Below are 18,311 nucleotides of genomic sequence, written 5' to 3' on the forward strand. Positions count from 1 at the left end.
TCTAATCGGAGAGGGGGAATAACAATGTAATGTAAAGCCACATGAGAATTTTCACTCTTTTCTGACACAGTGAGGATCAGTGATTCAAGGGAATAACTAATATAACAAGGGGAAAACAAGGGAATGTTCATAAATAAAGTTCATGAAACTTTATTGAAGCAAAAATAACTTAAAACTTGAATCTTCATAATTTAGAATTGTGACTGAATATTTATTAAAGTGAAAAATACTTCTCTTTTTCTCATTAGACTGTCTGCCATATTATTTATTCACACTCAACAACTCCACGTATACAGTGTTATATTGAGGAGATGGGTATTTCTTTTAATCATTATTGCTTTAAATGATCACCGGTATTTGATTAGTTTCATGATTTGTTCATTAACGGTTTACTGTCACAAAATATATTTTCGACTTAATTTTATTTTTATATTCTGATGACTGTATAATTAAAAGGCGCATTAAAAAGTTTCTTCTTTAATGATCACAGGCCAAAGTGATGTACTGTAAATAAAACAAGTGTAACTAATGCCCTGCTACCCCCGTCGTCTCCGTCCCCTTTAAACGGGGAGGCGCTCCGGTGCTCACCCCAGCCCAGGGCTCTCCGCTGCGCTCCGGGAGGTGTGCACTGTGGGAGTTTGGACTGGTTTAGAGCGGACGCGTCGGAAACCTCCCCGGAGGGGCCCCATGTAATTCGATGCATGCTGTTAAAGCTTAGAGTATATTGTCTTCCCTTTTGCTTATGAAGCCTCCACCCACCGGCCCACCCTACATTTAGCGGATCATGTGACTCGGGGTAAGTCATTTGCAAGTACAACAGTTCTCTGTGCGCTCTCATTCATTTCCTGAGAACTGCCTGAGCCGAGCAGCTGAGAGGCAGAAGGGGAGGGAGCTGCTCACTCACATACACTCACTCACACTCACACACATTATCACACACACACATACACACGTACATACACGCAGAGTGAGAGGAGAGAAGAGGAGAGGAGGAGACGAGACAGAGAGGACTGTAGAAAGGAAAACAGTCTCCTAGTCTCCACGGCTCTGCAGCTTCTGACAAGGTCTGTGCAATTTTCTTGTCCTGTTCCTCTGCTGGCTGCTGCTGCTATGTGCTTCATTTGTCACGTTGCCGGGCTTTGTGCTTGTGTTCAGTGCGTTTCGTTCAGCTGTCATTGCTCTGTCAAAGCAGATGACAACTCAGATCACCTATAGTATAGTGTTTGATGTGTGACAGCGGGGGCACAAGAGACCCCGCATGTTGCTGACTGGACACTTGTCAGTGTAAATTCATAAGCTGCCATAAAAGAAGAGGAAAAAGTGATAATTATACTTTGGATGACCGCGGACATGGGCAGCATCCACACTTTGCAGCGCAGGCACTGCTTGTGTTTCAAATCTCTTATCTCTCACAAGTCCAATGCAACTTCAAACATATCCGCTTATCAGTGTTGTAGAATAACACTGACTGAATGTCTTGGTGGGCGACGCGAGTGTGACGGCGCTGCAAAAAACTCGCAGCACTTCTCAGTGGAAAAAAGTTTGCTGCTTGTCAGAGTTTCGTGCATGTCTTAAGAGAGTTGTGTGCGTGTGGGTGTGCATTTGTGTGAAGCGCTATGGTGTGTGTGTGAGAGACGGGCTTGTTTGCCTACTGTAGCAGCTTAGAAACAGAGGAACGAGGCTGTTAGGAATGGGTTAAACATTAGGAGGGTTGGATAGCGGAGGAAGGACACCCGGGTGTGTGTGTGTGTGTATGTGTGTGTATGTGTGGGAGGGTTGCAGGGGTGGTGTCTTGGATGGCATCGCCAGCGCTCTCACTTCCAGGGTAATAGTCATTGGTATTGATGGGTGGCTGTCACAGGGGCAGAGAGCCACCAGACTGGGGAGAGTGGCTGGGGGCTGGCCCTTGGCTGTTATTTTCAATTACAGGGGACCAGGGCAGAGCTGACAGCAAAGGCATTTGTACATCCAGAGAGAGGGAGGAGGAGGAGGAGGAGGAGGGTGTATGTGTGTGCATGTGTGCGGAGGGAGTGGGAGGGAAGGAGAGAGAAAGGTGGTGGTGGTGGGATGGGGGTGGCGTTGAAGACTCTAGCCTCTGCTCCTGGGTTTGATGTGGAAACTAAGCACTGACCTCTGTGACTTTACCCTAGCAATGTGGAGAGGCCCTACCTTGCCTTTAACTATGTGTCAGCCTTAGGTTATTTGTATGTGTTTAAGTGGGGTCTCTCTCTCTCTCTCTACATATATATATATATATATATATATATATATATATATATATATATATATATATATATATATATATATATATATATATATATATATATATATATATATGAGTGAGAGAGAGAGAGAGAGAGAGCGTGTGTGTGTGGATGAGACCCCCTGCAGCTCCTGGGTGTTGAGCGAGGGAGATTAGTGCCCATTTAAAGTCTCACTTAAATCCATTTACAAAGAGTCCTTCTGCCTGTGCACAAGTAAGCAGGCGGATATAACACATGTCAAGTAGACTTTCTACATTGTACGTAAACAATGTAGAATCACATTAGATCCCTGAGAGCATCTCTTTATAACACACAAATATCTGCACGCCTTCACCGTCCAAATCACTAAAATCTGGGATGTCATGGATCTGAAGAATTATTTGTGATAATAGTATTTATGATCTGGAAAAAAAAAAAAAACCTGGAAAGTAAACTACCTCAACAGTGAACCACACCTCTGATCAAAGTGTCATTGTTATCACTAGATAATGTAGCAGTAATTAGGGGGTTCGGTGTATGTGTATGTGTAAATTCTTCAGCAGGATTTTTAAACTGGACTGATACTGACTGATCATTTTAGGGGGTACTGGGTTAAGCCTGAGGCAATGCCCACATTAAGCCTGAGGTTAACATTTTAAAATACATAATTTTTGCTGTCTGTGACCAGCGTTCATACTCCAGCTTTATGGAGTAGAGTAGAAAACTTAAGGACTGCATTTTAGTGTGGACCAGCAGAAATTGCATTTTAAATTTTTTTTTTTTTTTTTATACAATGATGTGGACAACCCATGTTCCTAAGCTGATTTGAGCTTGCGACTGCCATCCCCTGATTTGGCACACCTCTATCACATTTCTGGAAGAATATGGTCATCTGGAACATGGATAAGAGATTATGGACATAATCTCACTGTTTTGTAAATGCTAGAAGCTCCTATGCATTTGCATTCTGTATTTGATCATGTTACAGCTGACTACATCTGAGGGATGCCTGCACAGTGTACGTAAACGGTCATGTGATCTACTGTACATTGTGGGATCACTTTCTTTTTGAAACGCAGTTTTCAGTTTAAGATGAAAATGTATCAATGTAGATGTCGCAATCACAGATACAGAGTATGTTTGAGCCTATATACCTGTGACAAATATTTAATTGGCTGCCAATTCATTAACTTCATTGACAACACTGATTTCAACCTAACAGGATGAACTAAAAGTCTGAATGATTTAGTGAACAATGAAAATGAACTGCGGTAAATTTGGACGATAACAGGAGAGTTAAATGACCTGTCTCAATGACACAGGTCACTTTACATGATCGTCGCTTCATTCAGGCATTCAGAAAGCAGAGACAAAAAAAAAGTTTTGTGATCTGATGTAGTAAGCTAAAACAAGACTTGACCACAACAGTGTATGTTTTTTTTTTATAGTGTTTATCCATGTCCATCAGAGCAACATGTAATCTAGCTGATGTGAGAGCAGTATTGAAAGGATGTTGTTGTTTGTGGCTTACTGCTGGGATGAATGTTTAGCTAGAAAAAAATGAGTGGGTTAGTAAAAGGTCATGGTTTGGGTTCAAAATGACTGTTTATCACTGTTGCCTCACAGCAAAAAGGTTTGGGCCTAAACCTGTTTGTTTAATTTCTGTTTGCTTCTTGGATGTTCTCTCTGTGACTTCATGGGTTTTCTCCAGATGCTCTGTATTTTCTCACGGTCCAAAGAGATGCTTGTTAAGTTAATTGTTGATTTCTAAATTGGGTGTACATGTGAGTGTGATTGTTTATGGTTGTCACCTGTCCAGAGTGCACCCCGCCTTTTGCCCACTGCCAGCGGGGATAGGCTCTGGCTCTTCATGATTCTAGCTGGAAAAGTGATTAAGGAAAGGGATAGATGGATGGAGCTTTAGTATCCTGTTTATGATAATAACTACCAGGTTAGCAGAAATCTAGGTTTGCTGTCTGCAGGAAATGGGGAGCAAACACCTGTCTACTGTGTTTAAAGTCCAGCATTTAGCTTAATCATTCATTCACCCCAGCTTTCTCCCCATATAGACTGTTTTACTCTTGTTTGAGATTTGCTCCTGAAGGGCAGCAAGCACAATTCTTCCAACCTGTAGAATGCTTCCTCATTTGAAAATTGACTTATTTTGTCTTGTGGTGTTTTTTTTGCTTGAAGTATCAGTGTTTCCCACACATAGACTTAATCAGGCTGCACAGATATTTTAACATATGATGACTCATTTTAACATTTTTGTAGTTTTTTTTCATCTGTGTGAGAGAACGATGCATGCCTTTCTCCATCAGTGTGCTAGTGGGCAATCAGCTTGCTCTTATTTTGAAAGTTAAGTTGTTGCTAACTAGCTAGCCACACCCTTCCTTTCTCATGCTTGGCTAGTTTAACGGCCACGTTGCTGTATTGGAAAAATTATTCAGCTGCTTTGCTAGTGCATCTCTCATCCCGCTTATCACCTTGGATGGCAGATGCCCATAAAAGTGCATGATCTGAAGATCTACTGTGAGGTAGAGGGCCACTATCTGCCTACTGCCAGCGGGGATAGGCTCTGGCTCTCCATGAATGTAGTTGGAAAAAAAATGACTAAGAAAATGGATGGAACTTCAAAATGTGGTGCCTGCAGTGTGTGGAGACTGCTACATATGCCACTACATTAAGTTTGCAGAGGTTGCAGAGCTAAACAAGGACTACCCACTACAGCTGGCGTCCATGCACGGTGTGAAAGACACACTGGAGAGGGAGCTGATTAAAATGCTCAACGTGACATTTCAAATATTTGCAGAGACGCATCTTATAAATGATGTTCTTTAGCACGCCTGTTCCTACTTTAGAGCGCACCCACCACACCCCCTAACCCACCACCACTGTTGCAAATAGAATGCAAATCTTTAGAACACACTGACACCTCTTGTTGTTTTCCAACACAACTGTATCAAGCTGATGCTTCCGGTCTGATTTCTTCAATGGCTCAACCCCTACCCCAAGCCATGGTCCAGGGGCTTACGATAAGGATCAGTACAGGTGGGGAGGGGGACTCAATTAAAAAGCCAGTCACCAACGGATAGACTCTATCTGTCCATCAACACCGCTCTGCCCAGGATATTTAATTGCTCGGTGGGATTCCTCCCTTTAAAGGCATCCTCTGTGAGCTGCATATCAGGACGCACAAATTGGCTGATTGTTGACAGATCAAATCTTTCAGGATGATGTGCCTTGCTCTGGTTCGTTCATGCTAACAACACACAGGCTCAAATTCTTACTGCATTAGGTCTAATAAGCTGGGTTAACTGCTGCCATATTGACTGACTGCTCATTGATCCAAGTGGGTGTTATGGAGTGTGTCAGCACTGATTGCAGATAGACTACGGTGCACTATATGGCTGGATTAATATGGGTCTCTACGGTAATCCAAGGCCAAGGTGAGAGGAAAATTAGAGAGGTAAGGTATGGATCCAGTATGTTTGCAACAATGCAGATGCAGTTTCTGAAGGTTGCTTCTCATCTCCTCAGCTCTCAATCCAGGATATACTCACACATTCTTACAGTTAAATATCACGCATGCCGAAAAAGAAAGCGCAAAGCTGACTCAATCATTCTATGAGTGAAATACAAAAAGAAATATTTGTAGGTGATGTTTGTGAGCCGAAGTCCCTGTGCTGGTATTTCATAATGTCAGAAATGACAAAATGTTCTTTCCCTTTGCGCATTCTCTTGTGGATTCAACCTTTGACCCGAGTGTCCAGCCCCCGTTTGTTTACCAAATTAAGCTAAGGGTGTACACGGAGTGCAAGAGCATGTGTGTTTAGTGAGCAGAAAGAGAGGGATGGGGAAGAGAGAGAGAGAGAGAGAGAGAGAGGCAGAGAGAAAGTACAGAAAGTATTGTGCAACAGCCACGGACTCTGAGGTTGATAGTATAAATAGTGAAAAAAAGAAATCAGAAGCTACAATCCAACATGAAAGATCACAGTGTGACCAACAAAATTTTAAGTACTGTTCCCCACATCGCTTGGTTGTATACTTATAAGGAGCCTCCTACTGCTAAAGCTATTGCGGGGAACCAAGTTTTTATTCTGATAGAGCAAAAAACGTATTAAGACAGGCAGATTTTTTAAAATGATGCCTGACCAGTATATTGATCCAAGTTTTTTTTTCTTTTCTTTTGAGTAATGACACAATTGCTAGAGCAGCACACTCACTGCTTACTGGAAATGACTCATGTTGCAGAGCTTGCCCCCAGACTCTGATTAGAGGTTGCTCGACATGTTTCCATGGCTAGGATAGAAAGGTATGTCAGTGGAAGGCCTGTCTATATGCAATGACGTTTCCTTTTTCAAACTACTGTGATTGACTTTGGCCAAATATGGCTGGTTAAAGGAGGAAAGGAGGAAAGGAGAAAAGGAACGAAGCCAAGAAAGAAGGATGGGAGTGTATTCAAAGCCAGCATTTTCAGAGTGTTTTGGACCATTTCTGAGACTTTCCCTTCACAGAATCTTTTGGGAGCTGCTTCTTTCTATCCTCCGTGCAGATGATTTCAGCAGACCTGTGTAAGGATGCTGCATGCATCACTGTGAACTTTGTTTCCAGTTGTACTGTAGGTCAACTGTTAGGAAAGGAAATTATGTAAACAGCATGTGGAATCCATTTGGAGGGCTGTGGCGTTCCACACAGCTGAATTTAGGCTCCTAGTATGGGCCATAGCTCTACTCAGTTAGCTGCTTCAGCCAGGTATCAACATGGCACAGCGTCGGCTCAAAAAGAGAGGAGCAATAATCGAAGTGAAGGCGTAAGTAGATGAGTAATAGAGGTAAACACAGCTGCTGGCTTTTATTGAGTGGTATTGGAGAGCTGGAATGGGTCAAACCAAGGGGAAAAACTCAGTGAGCGAAAATAGCTGCGCACATTTGATGTAATAAGTGTCAGTGTGCTGGAATGTTTTGCTTGGTCCATTATTGTCTATTTCCATGTGCTGTGCGTTGGGGTGGATTTGGTTGTGTCAGCACAAAGTAGGGTTAGATAGTGGAGGCACTTTGTGATGCTGCATCAAGAGGACTCTGCAAGGCTATTAAACGCTATGAGAAAATTGCCTGTGCGCTTGCATAGATGCCTGCATGCAGGCCGCTGTTTGTATCACAAGAGATGGCGAGTGAGAAAAAAGGGCAAAGGAAGACAAGGGAAAAAAAAATAAGAGTGTGTGTTTCAGTGTTTGAGATGATATTATTTCTACATGAGTTGTTTACAGTAGATACAGTAGTAGATGAGTCACTGTATTGGTGCCTTGGCATGCTTGCATTGTACAGTTATTGTAAAACATCTAGGTCGATCTTTGAGCGTGCACGTGAGTGCACATGTGCTGTGAAGACAAGCCATTGTGAGCAGTATGTATACAGTGCATATGTAGGGGGGGGGGGGGGGGCGATGGGGGATTGCATTCAGGCAAGTACACACGCATACACTATCGGAGCCTAGGGGATAAGAGACAGCAGCCCACTCAAAGAATTCCCCATTAGGGCAGAAGTGTGCTGGCATCCCTTCGGGCAGGTGGGGTAAGGGTGGGGGTGGGGGTGAATATGTGGATGGTTGGTGGTTGGTGGTGGAAAGGATGCAGGTTTTTGTGAGGGTACTAAACTAATGCATCCATCGCCCCCGTCGGTGTGGGAAATTAGAGCAGGGTTTCACTCTTACCCCCATTTTCAACATGTTGAAAGCCGCGATAACTTCATCATTAGTGTGGAACAATGGCAAAATACCACATGATTCACTTGCTTAATACCTTTACAACACTATGACAACACTTTATATTTCCCGTCTGTGGTGGCCTCCCACTGTAAAGCCATCAGTAAGAATATATTCACCAGGTTTTCATTTTTTTTTTTATTCATGGTGAATGCTGTGCTGAAATGTGCCCACGAAGCTGCTCTTGAAATGATTAGTAAGTACTGCAGTGTGGTCACCTCGACCAAGGCCCTGTCAATTGAAAGTAAATAAGAGACTGGTAGAGAGGGACTAAGTGCATCTTGTATTGATCCATTGCAGTTAACCTGCTTCACTGTATTTTACTCTCATGTACAGTTTAGCAGTTTAGTATGGTGGGATAAACATACACAGAATATTACAGTATCTTCCTGAAAGGCTAAGCCAAGTGCTCCACACGTTTATCCTGGTTTGCTTGCTCCACCTCCCCCTCCTTTGGTACAAGTGAGGTTTTTGTGTCAGAGGCTATTTTAGATGCACAGCCACTGACCGTGCTGCATTTACTGAGGTGAGTGAGTGTGTGTGTGCGTGTGTGTGTGTGTGTGTATGTGGTGTTTCTGAGAGGTCAGCGGATTATGTTGAAGCAAGAAGACCTCATAGTAAACTGTGTCTTTAGGAGCTGTTCTGTGGCGTCTATTTGTGGTTTCCTTAACACCAAACTCGATCCAGCTTTCATACTGAACATTTAACTTATTCTTTCTCATGATTTCATCAAAATGACCTTCAATTGGACATAAATAGTCTAGAATGGTGTCACAAATTGCTTTGACTTCGAAGTCGGAGCTCACTTGAGTAATGCCACCTCACTTTAGCGCTGTCACGGTCACAGCCTGTTTAGCTGTTTCTCTGCTGTATTTGAGGCACATGATGCAAGAGGATGTCAGACTCTTCTGTTTACCTCTCTCTGGAGCAATGTGGAGGAGTGTGTGTATTTGTGCATGGTTTGTGTGTGCATACTGTAGGTGTGTGTGGGTGGCTGTTTGTGTTGAATGGGCATCCATATTCTTCTTTCATGGGCAGAGCTGCAGAGTTTATGTGCATGTGTGTCTGTCTCTGAATCTAAGATAAATATGGTTCATGATGGGTGCAGGCAGAGGTCACGAGGTTTGTGAGTGTGTGCGAGCCAGATTGTAGATCAGAAAAGGGGCTCAGGAAGTCAGCTTTATAAGAAGTGCATTTGACACACAGACAGAGACGCAGACAAACCAGACAGCGACTGACTCTTCTTTTCGCTTTGAGTGTTTCCTCTCAGAATAAACAGCTTCTTCATTTCCCACAGTTTCACAAGACTTAGAAGGGACAGAGGTGGTAATGGTGGAGGTGGGGATCTTTCACAATGACAAAAAGTCACCAAAAAAAAAAAAAAGATTAAAGATTTCCCTTTTGTCCTATTGCAGCCATATTTTGAACATTTGACTCATTAAACAAATGACACCAGGGAAATATCTGGCTAATGTCTTATTGTGTAACTTGTTTTGGACCGGCAACTCTTTGGTTTAATTTGATATGTTTCACTTGATTAAATAAAGTGTGTGCCAATGCCGGTTGTGACATCTTCTCATTACCTTCAGCAAATTTCATTGTGAACTGTAGATTTGTCATTGTAACCACACTCGTAGCCGATGTGTTGCATGTAGTGTTCGTTACAAATTGTTATGCCTTTTATCAGCGCATGTGTGCGCGCTGGTGAAGGCAGTGTACTTGAGCCGCATCCGGCGACCTCATCCCCCTCATCATGACAGGATTACTGACACAGGATCCCCCTGCCCCTGGCAGAAATAGCAAGGGCCCAAGGGCAATTCACCAGAATATGGGAACTTCCGTGGGCCTTAGTAGTGTGTGACTCTGTGTGTCTCTGTGTGGGGGTGTGTGTGTGTGAAGTGTGTTGTTTGTGTATTTACATGGGCATCCACTCTATAAATGGAGCCCGTTTCCTCTCAGGTGCTGAGCTCCCTGGCTCAGGGAAGAACAACACGAGTTCACTGCTCTGTGGTCCTCACACACTGCAGTATTTCCATCACTTCAGAGGACATTACACTGATTTCCAATCATTAAATTAAAACTTACCTTAACCAAGTTTTCAAATGATTTATATTATGGCTTCTGTTATATTCTTTTTGACCCCAAAAGGTGAGTACCACGCAGTGTGAATTTGTTGCTCCTGCTGTAATCACCAGGCCACGTTAACCACCACACAGCATTTTTTTTTTTTTAATTTAACTTTGAACTCGTCCACTTTCACAGAGGATTAGTTTGAGCTTTTCTTGAGGCCGGGTTTAACTATTCAGACAGATGTTTGCTGTGCATATTCAACCTGTAGTATTTGGTTTTATGAAAGCGATCGGGTCAGTAATATCCTTTTTACAGTTAGGTTAAAGAATGATCATATCCATTAGGTGACGGCTCTGCATGAGACTGTAAGTGCTGTGCTTTGTTGCTGCTGACCACCTTAATGACCCCCATTTACCTCTTATTTATAAAATTATTATGTATTCATCCTGTCTCTGAATTTTTACTTAAATTTATAAGGAGCTGATAAGTTATCCAATTGTTTTGCAATATGTGCCAAAGATGAAATCACATGATGTCTATTAATAACCATGTTCATAAAGCTAGCTGTGTTTTTCCTCTGTGGAACTGATTTATTCTGAGAGGAAATGGGAGGGGTGCTTTGAGGTAAAAGGCATCAGTTGAGTGCATCTTTGAGGGGGTTTTAACCCTAAAGGGAACTTTTTTTTCTCTCTGTTTTAAAAGGGTACCGTGTAGAAGCTGTAGTTTATTGCCATTGTGCTTGTCTGCAGTCGGAGAAGTCCACGCTTTTATGAGCAGAGAGGTAGTAGCACTCTGCTCTCTTGAGCCCCGTTCAAAAATGTCCCAGAAGCATCCAAAAGACTTCACTTGCTACTCTTGCCAAGGAAAATACGGCTTATGAAATGGAAATTCTGAGACCATTCACGGAGTGCCAGGAATGATTTGAAAAAAAAAAATGACTATGTCCAAGACAGTACATCCAGGAGTGAACTCTGAGCACACATACCCACCTTGGACATCCAACAAACACCATCAACACTGTTGGTATTTCTATTTTTGGTGGCGATGGTATTTTATTTAAGTAGGAAGTACCTTCATTCTTTTTCAAGGGAGACCTTAGAGAGGAACTCTGCTAATTTAAAACATACCTCAGTTAACTCATCATACGGAGCATTACTCAGCGTGTGAAAACAGTTATTTGCCTTTTTGTTTGTAATTGTTGGATCCCCTCTGTGGCTCTGGAGGGAGTTTTTTTTTTCACATCTGGCAACATAATGGGTTTTTCAAACATGATGGAACCTTGATGCTCTGAAATCCATTCTTTAAAATGGCTCGCGCTGTGAACCACTGGTTTGTTACTGTGCTGATGACTTGTTGACATGCTGAGCAAAGCAGAGATGTGGCTCACCCGCAGCGCAGTGAGAGTTCGACTAATTTGAACTTTGACCGCTGAGCACTGTGACCAACAGCGACGGACTACCCATCAGGAACACGGGAACATTTTCTGGTGGCTTGAGGGTAATTTTGGTCTGCCACGAACCGCCAACTTGACCAGCCATATTGTAGCAATGGGGAACAAGTTGACTGCCCTCCCGACCAAAAAAAAGTGTGACTATGTCACCACCAGAGAGTACGGTTTCTTCTCAGTCTTGTACAGTTTCCACCAGGCACAGAAGGCAATATGGAGGATAAGCTGATACTGTGTGTCTGAATCCCTTAAACTCCATTTAATTCCCACACAAATTATCTTTTGACATCCTGAGGAAAACCCTTTCTTGGAAGCAGGTTTCCATCCAAGTAGACGTGTCAATTGTACATTATACCAGACATGTTTGAAGTTTGTACTTGCTCTTCTTAAACACCACCTCCTTTTTACTTGTGTTGAGAAAAATCATTTCAGCACTGACTGCAAACTGGACATTTGCCAGCTAATGTTAAAGTAACAGCAAAAGATATATGAACTCTTAAACACAAAAAAAATTACTTATTTCACAGCAGCTGTATTTAGGTGAAGTAGTTGGGGAAGCACAAATTTTACTTATCACATTAATTAAGGGTCAGTACCTATATAGAAGTGACCCTTCCTTAATGTCATTAGTAAAACCTGTGTTTACCATTAACCTAATGTCAAAGTGCAACATGCTTTGAAATAGGTTTGGTAGTTCAGGCAGGCCATGAAGTCAAGCTCAGCCCACAGTCACAGCACATCAGCTGATAGCAGCTCCTCTCATGCCAGTCCACATCATCTGATGGCTTAGCTGATTCCTCTCTAGGCATCTATTGGCCTGAAATAAGGCACCCTGTTAAGCAACTTTAGCCTGCCTATCCGTGCTTCTTACTCTGCAAGCCACTTTGCAACCTGACTTGACTCTAGCTTCTGATACTGATAAGCCAGACACACCCTACTGTCTGACTTATCAGTGTCATATCTGGTGTCACTGATGCCTGTCTGTACTGTTCTTCGTGGGAGAGTCCTTGGGTTTTCCATATATACACATGGAAGGGCAGGACATGGGGGTGTGTTCTTGAAGCCTTTTGCTAGGGAGGCCTATGAGCAGAGCCACACTGCCAAGTATAATTTAGTCATCTGCGAATGGAAATAAGAAGTTCCTTGACTAAAGTGGTCCTGTCTGAATTGCATTATTTATGTGGTGTTTGGCTTTGTAGGGCACCACTGACCGGATTGGGTTTAAGATTCAAATCTGTTGAGTCCTTGACCACATGAAGTGCCATAATTTTCCTGGGCGCAGTTACTCTTTAAGTACTAACTCAGCAAGCAACTATGTGCATGGCTCTCAAGACCAGAATTAGTTCAACAAGATGAGGTCATGAACAGACGCAGCTTAACATGAAGCAGGCTGAGATTGAAAATCAGCTGTGATTCAGCTGATGCTCTGTCGACTCTGCTAGCAAACAAAATCAGGAGGGTTTACTTTCCAGTGTCTGCAAAAGTGTCCCTCTCCAACTCTCTTTCATTAGCAAGCCCCCCCCCCCCCCCCCCCCCCCCCCCTTTGTAACCTGTTTATTGAGAAATTGTTACAGTAATTCTCACTGCTGTTCTAAAAGCTTTCTGCTCTGACTGACTCAAAAGAGAGGAAGTGCTGTGGTGTGCAAGTGAGCTAACAGTTGTAGGTTGGTTATCAGGCCAATGTGTCACATTGGGGTGTCCAGGGGCACAGAAGAGGGAAGTGAGCTGCAGCAAAGAGGCCAGCAGCAGACAGCCCAGGCAAAACACAGGAAATGCTTATTTCACATCACCTACAGCTCTGTCTCTTTTATCCGCTTGCTGTTATAGCACCAGTTAAGCATTTGTTTGTGATTTGCAACATTTTTAAATGTATTCCTTGCCACTTTGCTTCCTCTCTCTCCCTTTTTTTCTTTCTCTCCTCCCTTTGGTAGAGGACTGGATGGGAGGGGGTCTGCTGGCATTCTTGCACCGTGTGCTTTGCGCTCGACCGGGCCTTGGCCCATGTCCATATCCCCTCTCTCCCCTCTCTCGCTTCTCTGACTCCCTCCCCTCCTCCTCCCCACTAAACACTCCCTCCAACCCCTTCAACTCCCCGTGATTGCTTTCCTAACCACTACTCTTGCCCGTAACTCTGCGCTCTTCAACAAGCCCCCACCATCACTCTCTTCTTTAGCTATAACCTTCCTGAATCCATCCTCATGTAACCCCCCCCCCCTGTTATTCATTGCCCCTTCCGTTCCTCTCACCCTTTTCCATGTCTCTTCCATCCCAGCCCGTGGCAGCAGGTCCAGCCTCTGTGACACAGATGCACCCAGTTGCTCTGGGCGTTCGACATGGGAACAAAGCATTGGCGGGGCCCGTCTGTTGCAGTGTGTTTCAGGGTGTGTGGCGTTTTTGTGTGTGTGTGTGTGTGTGTGTGTGTGTGTGTGTGTGTGTGTGTGTGTGTGTGTGTGCAAGTGTGTCAACATGAGAGAAAAAGATGAGAAGGAAAGCAGAGATGGTGCACACAGCCAGACACTAAATCTGGTTTCATTAGCGTGTTTAAGCTCTAACTTTCACTTTAACAAAAAATGTTTTTCCTTGCTCTGAGAGCGAGCACCCAAAGACAGTATTGAGCAAAATGTCTTTGCACTCATGAAGTCACAGTGATCAAAGTATCAATCAAAGTATTTCCTTGTTAAAACCCAATAATTAACACTGAGCAGTTCATAAAGTAAATAATTTGTTTCACAGTGTTGCCAGCATACTGGTAGCACAGGTGTGAAGCTAAAAGACCAGAGTAGGCCATAAAGCTGTTTCTGACACAGTGGTTTTGAATGTGACACGCTTTCCTTTTTCATTTTTTTGTTCTTCGTGCAGTCAGAAAATGTGCATGTATAATAAACAAGGTCTGATGTTTTCTGGAGAAGTTTGTCTAGTCTGCTCTACTCTTCTTTTTTTTTTGGCCAGCTTGTATCTTTTCCACCCCAGCTTGCTGCTGTTGCCTCAGTCAGTACACAGTCAATAGCCATCAATAAGGAACTGGGAGATAGTGAACCTCAGGTCAGCGATGTTGATATGTGGTGGGAGTTTCAGTTCATACACTTAAACGCATTAACAGACACGCAAATAAATTCAAACAATAAAACAAAGACAGCAGAAAACTCACAAATAGGTATACTTGGAGTATTTCTGCTGCTAGAACTGGCATCAATCTTCACCTGCTCCCTTTACCGTCTCCTTTTTTCTTTTTTCTTTTTTTTCCGAGGGATTGTGGTGGGGACAGGAGGGCTTGTAGGAGGGAGAAATGAGATGCCTCAACACTCCACTGCCCTCCTCTCTCCATCCGACTCCCCCACACACCTGGGATGGCCATTTCATTTCAGAGTGCAGCAAATGGAAAGGTGATCTTAATCTACCCTGTTTCCTTCTAACCCCCCACCCCATCTCCCACACACAGCACCTCATACCGCTGATGGACAGTGCACTGCTGGTTGCCTGAGCCTGCTGCCAGCAGACCAAATTCAGTGATACTGGATCCGCATTGGTTTATCACCTTGAACTGATTCTCTTCATTTCCAGCTCAGTCTTTGTTCTTATTTTTAATCTTTTTGATTTTTGATCTTCAAACACTAACTGATAGAAATGATCCTTTCATGGAAGCAAAAACAGTTGACATTCGACTTCAGTCAAAGTAGTGTGACATGAACTCCTCAGCACCCCTCAGTTATCTCATTACTCAGTGTTAGGGCTCCCTCGCTGCTGTTCGCTCTTTGGTCATTACCATCACAAGCAAAGGAATGCAGAGGCCATTGATTTCCTATGAATATCCCTCTGCAGGCCAGTTCATTAGGTAGTGCTCACAAACCACTGGATTAAATGGACTTTAGGCACACGGGGAAAGGTTGCTACTTTCAAGATTTGTGTGATATTGAAAGGTGAAAAGGTGAAAATTGAAAGGTGTTCTAATTTTTGTATTTCCAGCAGCACTATGGTGAGAATTTAGCACAGGGAACAAAAATGAATGGAAAAGGAAAAACTTTCTGATGTAAGGAAAAAAAAAAACCCTAGGGAAAATCAAGATTTTATCCTGTGTCTCTGTCTGGATATTTTTTTTATTTTTTTTTCGTGAATGAGGAGAAAGTGCATTTGCCATAATGACGGTCATCCCGAGGAAAACAAGCCTCACTTTCTGCCGCTCTTAGTGCACTCCTCTCTCTTCTTCTCCTCCTCAACACATGGCTCGAGGCTGGACCGAGGCTGCAACTCCACCTGCCCAGTCGTTACCATGGCAACGCTATCTGGGCCTACCAAGACCTGAAGCCGAAGGACATCCTGGACAACAATACAATAGCAGCACAGCCAGGGTACCTGAGGGACTTAGACCTGTGAGGCGAGATCTGGGGGGTTGCAGATTGAGGGAGTAAATCCCCCCCTCTACCTCCCTCACACACTAACTCACAAACACAGGATTAGCCTTTTGCTTGAGAATCTGAGCAGTAGAGGAACAATACTTGGCATTTAACAGTTTTGCTGAAATAATTTTATAAAAACTGTTTTTTCATAGCTATCTTGAATGGGTATATATATATATATATATATATATATATATATATATATATATATATATATATATATATATATATATATATATATAATATAAATAAAATATGAGATGTTTGTTACCGCATGAACATTAATAATATATGTCTTTCATCAATGCCTCGGCTTGTTTCCCCTCAGAATTAGAATAGTCATGATTGCACTGGTGCTGCTGACTGTGAGGATTGGGCCACAAACCCTGCTGCTGGTGCCAGCAGCGGAGAGTAATAGAGATGTTTAGGGCCTATTTGCCTTGCTTGCATTCCTCCATGTACTGCTGCTAAAATAATAAGAGGGAGGGTTACCTCAGGTCGGCCCAAGCTGAGGGATACGGAACATGCATTGTTGTCATTGGCTCCATCTGAGTATCCCTCTTAAAGCCACAGTGCGGAGCTGAGGAGACGGGTACTGCTGCCCACTTTATACAGATGCACTGGGCTCAGAGGCAGAGGGACGCGTGAATCTTAAGAAATACTACAAGCCTCTTTGCACGTGTCATTGTTTGATGTGAATATTAAATTACACTTTCAGAAGTGCCACGATTTCAAAAGACGCTCATTGTTTTCTCTAAATAAGTGGTTAAAGAGGAAACTCTGAAGACTGGTTGTGTTCATGCCTTTGCTGTTGACTACCTGTATATGAAAGCATGTGTTTGTATTCCATTGAAGTCTTAAGAGGATTTCTTTCAGTATTACTAAGTGTTATTAGCCCCACAGCGGCCCACCAGGCGACTGAAAACTCATTACAATAAAGAAGAGGGACTCACAGTGTGCATGCGCTGAGTTTCCACAGTTTATGTGCATCTTTTGTGTGTCAGCTGCTGATGATTCTGAAACATGAATTCATGTCTATTTAAAATGTGTTTATTTCTCAGTGGGTGTGAGGACAACATTGTAGATGTCCATGTGTGAATAAGTGAGTGTGGGACCTGCTTAGTCATGCTAAAACACCCGTCTTACACCTCCTCTGTGTTCCTTCACAGGCAGGCTAAGAAACAGGATGTTAATGCTTGACGGAATGCCTGCAGTCCGAGTCAAAGCTGAGCCCCTGGAATCGGAACAAGGGGTAAGAGAGCAGTTGTTTTCCAGACAATTCTCATTTTTTTTCTTGCTTTCCTTTCCTTCTTTCCTCCTCCCGGCAATGGGCTGATAATCACTCCCAGGCCTAAGCAAGTGAGTGACTGAGACAGAGTGGGGGCTTAGAGGAGTGGTCGGAGAGCATGGTAGTAAGAAAAGAGAAGAGAAGAACCAAGAGGAGAGGAGAGCCACAGCTGGAGCAGGAATGCATTGGGGGTCTTTTAGGGAGGAGACTGGAGCCAGCAGAGTCCGTGCTGGCTGGCTGGGTGGGGGGTTGCGCAGATGTAGCCTAGTCACTACTCTGAGGAGGAGGAGGGTTGCATGGGAAACTAAATCTTATCTATCTCTGTCTGTTCCTTCTTCTTGACATCTCTCAGTTTTCCTTTATCCTCCCTCTCTAGGGTTTCTCACAAACACACAAGCACACATAACGCAGACAAACAACACAGCGTGCTATAGTCTTTCTCTGGAAACACTATCACAGCTTCATCCCTCCTTTTGCTGTATCTTATGCATGCCTCTGCTCTCTCGCAGCGCTCCATGTCACCTCTATAATGTTTCTATCACTCAGCATAAATCTGTCACACAGAGTAAGAGGTTGTCACTACAAGCCCACCTGAGTGCGGTTAAAATTCCACCAGCAAATCTTTAATAAGTTTGTTTTACCCAAACGGCTACATACAACAATTTAATTTTATGAGTTCAGTTCAATTCTGTGTATCGATCATGTTATATATGACAGAGGTACCGCTGTAGGCTTTTCATGGCCCACATACAGTATCAGTGCTCTCTGGTCTGACGTACCTAGAAATAAAGTGGTCTTGTTATGGTGAAGCTGTTGCTAGGTTACAAGGGCTCTGTGTTGCTGCCACAGCTGTGTGTGTAGTGGGCGCAGACCACTTAATATTTGTAACCATGATGAATTAGTATTCAGTTATTATTGATTTCCATTCATAACCTGTCAATAACATTTTTAGCTTTCTAATAAATCACTTTGTGGGATAACTGGGAGTAGTCTCTGCTGAGATGAATCCGGGCGCATTAACCCAGTGATGGATGGGAAAAACACCAGCTCCTGATAACCCGTCAGGTTATCTCAGGTTCTTGCAGAGAATTGTTTGGCTGTGGAGG

General features: G+C 43.3%; 1 protein-coding gene across 1 annotated transcript in view; it reads left to right on the forward strand.

Annotated features, from left to right (window-relative positions):
* The first annotated feature begins 701 nt into the window (after window positions 1–701).
* klf12b (Kruppel like factor 12b) overlaps window positions 702–18,311 on the forward strand; it is a 38,492-nt gene continuing 20,882 nt past the window's right edge. The window contains 3 exon segments of the mRNA XM_030758911.1: window positions 702–731; window positions 733–796; window positions 17,087–17,169. Of these exon segments, the coding sequence (XP_030614771.1) occupies window positions 702–731; window positions 733–796; window positions 17,087–17,169 (177 nt within the window).

The sequence above is a fragment of the Archocentrus centrarchus genome, chromosome 21 (genome assembly GCF_007364275.1).
Source record: "Archocentrus centrarchus isolate MPI-CPG fArcCen1 chromosome 21, fArcCen1, whole genome shotgun sequence".
Classification (NCBI taxonomy): Eukaryota; Metazoa; Chordata; class Actinopteri; order Cichliformes; family Cichlidae; genus Archocentrus; species Archocentrus centrarchus.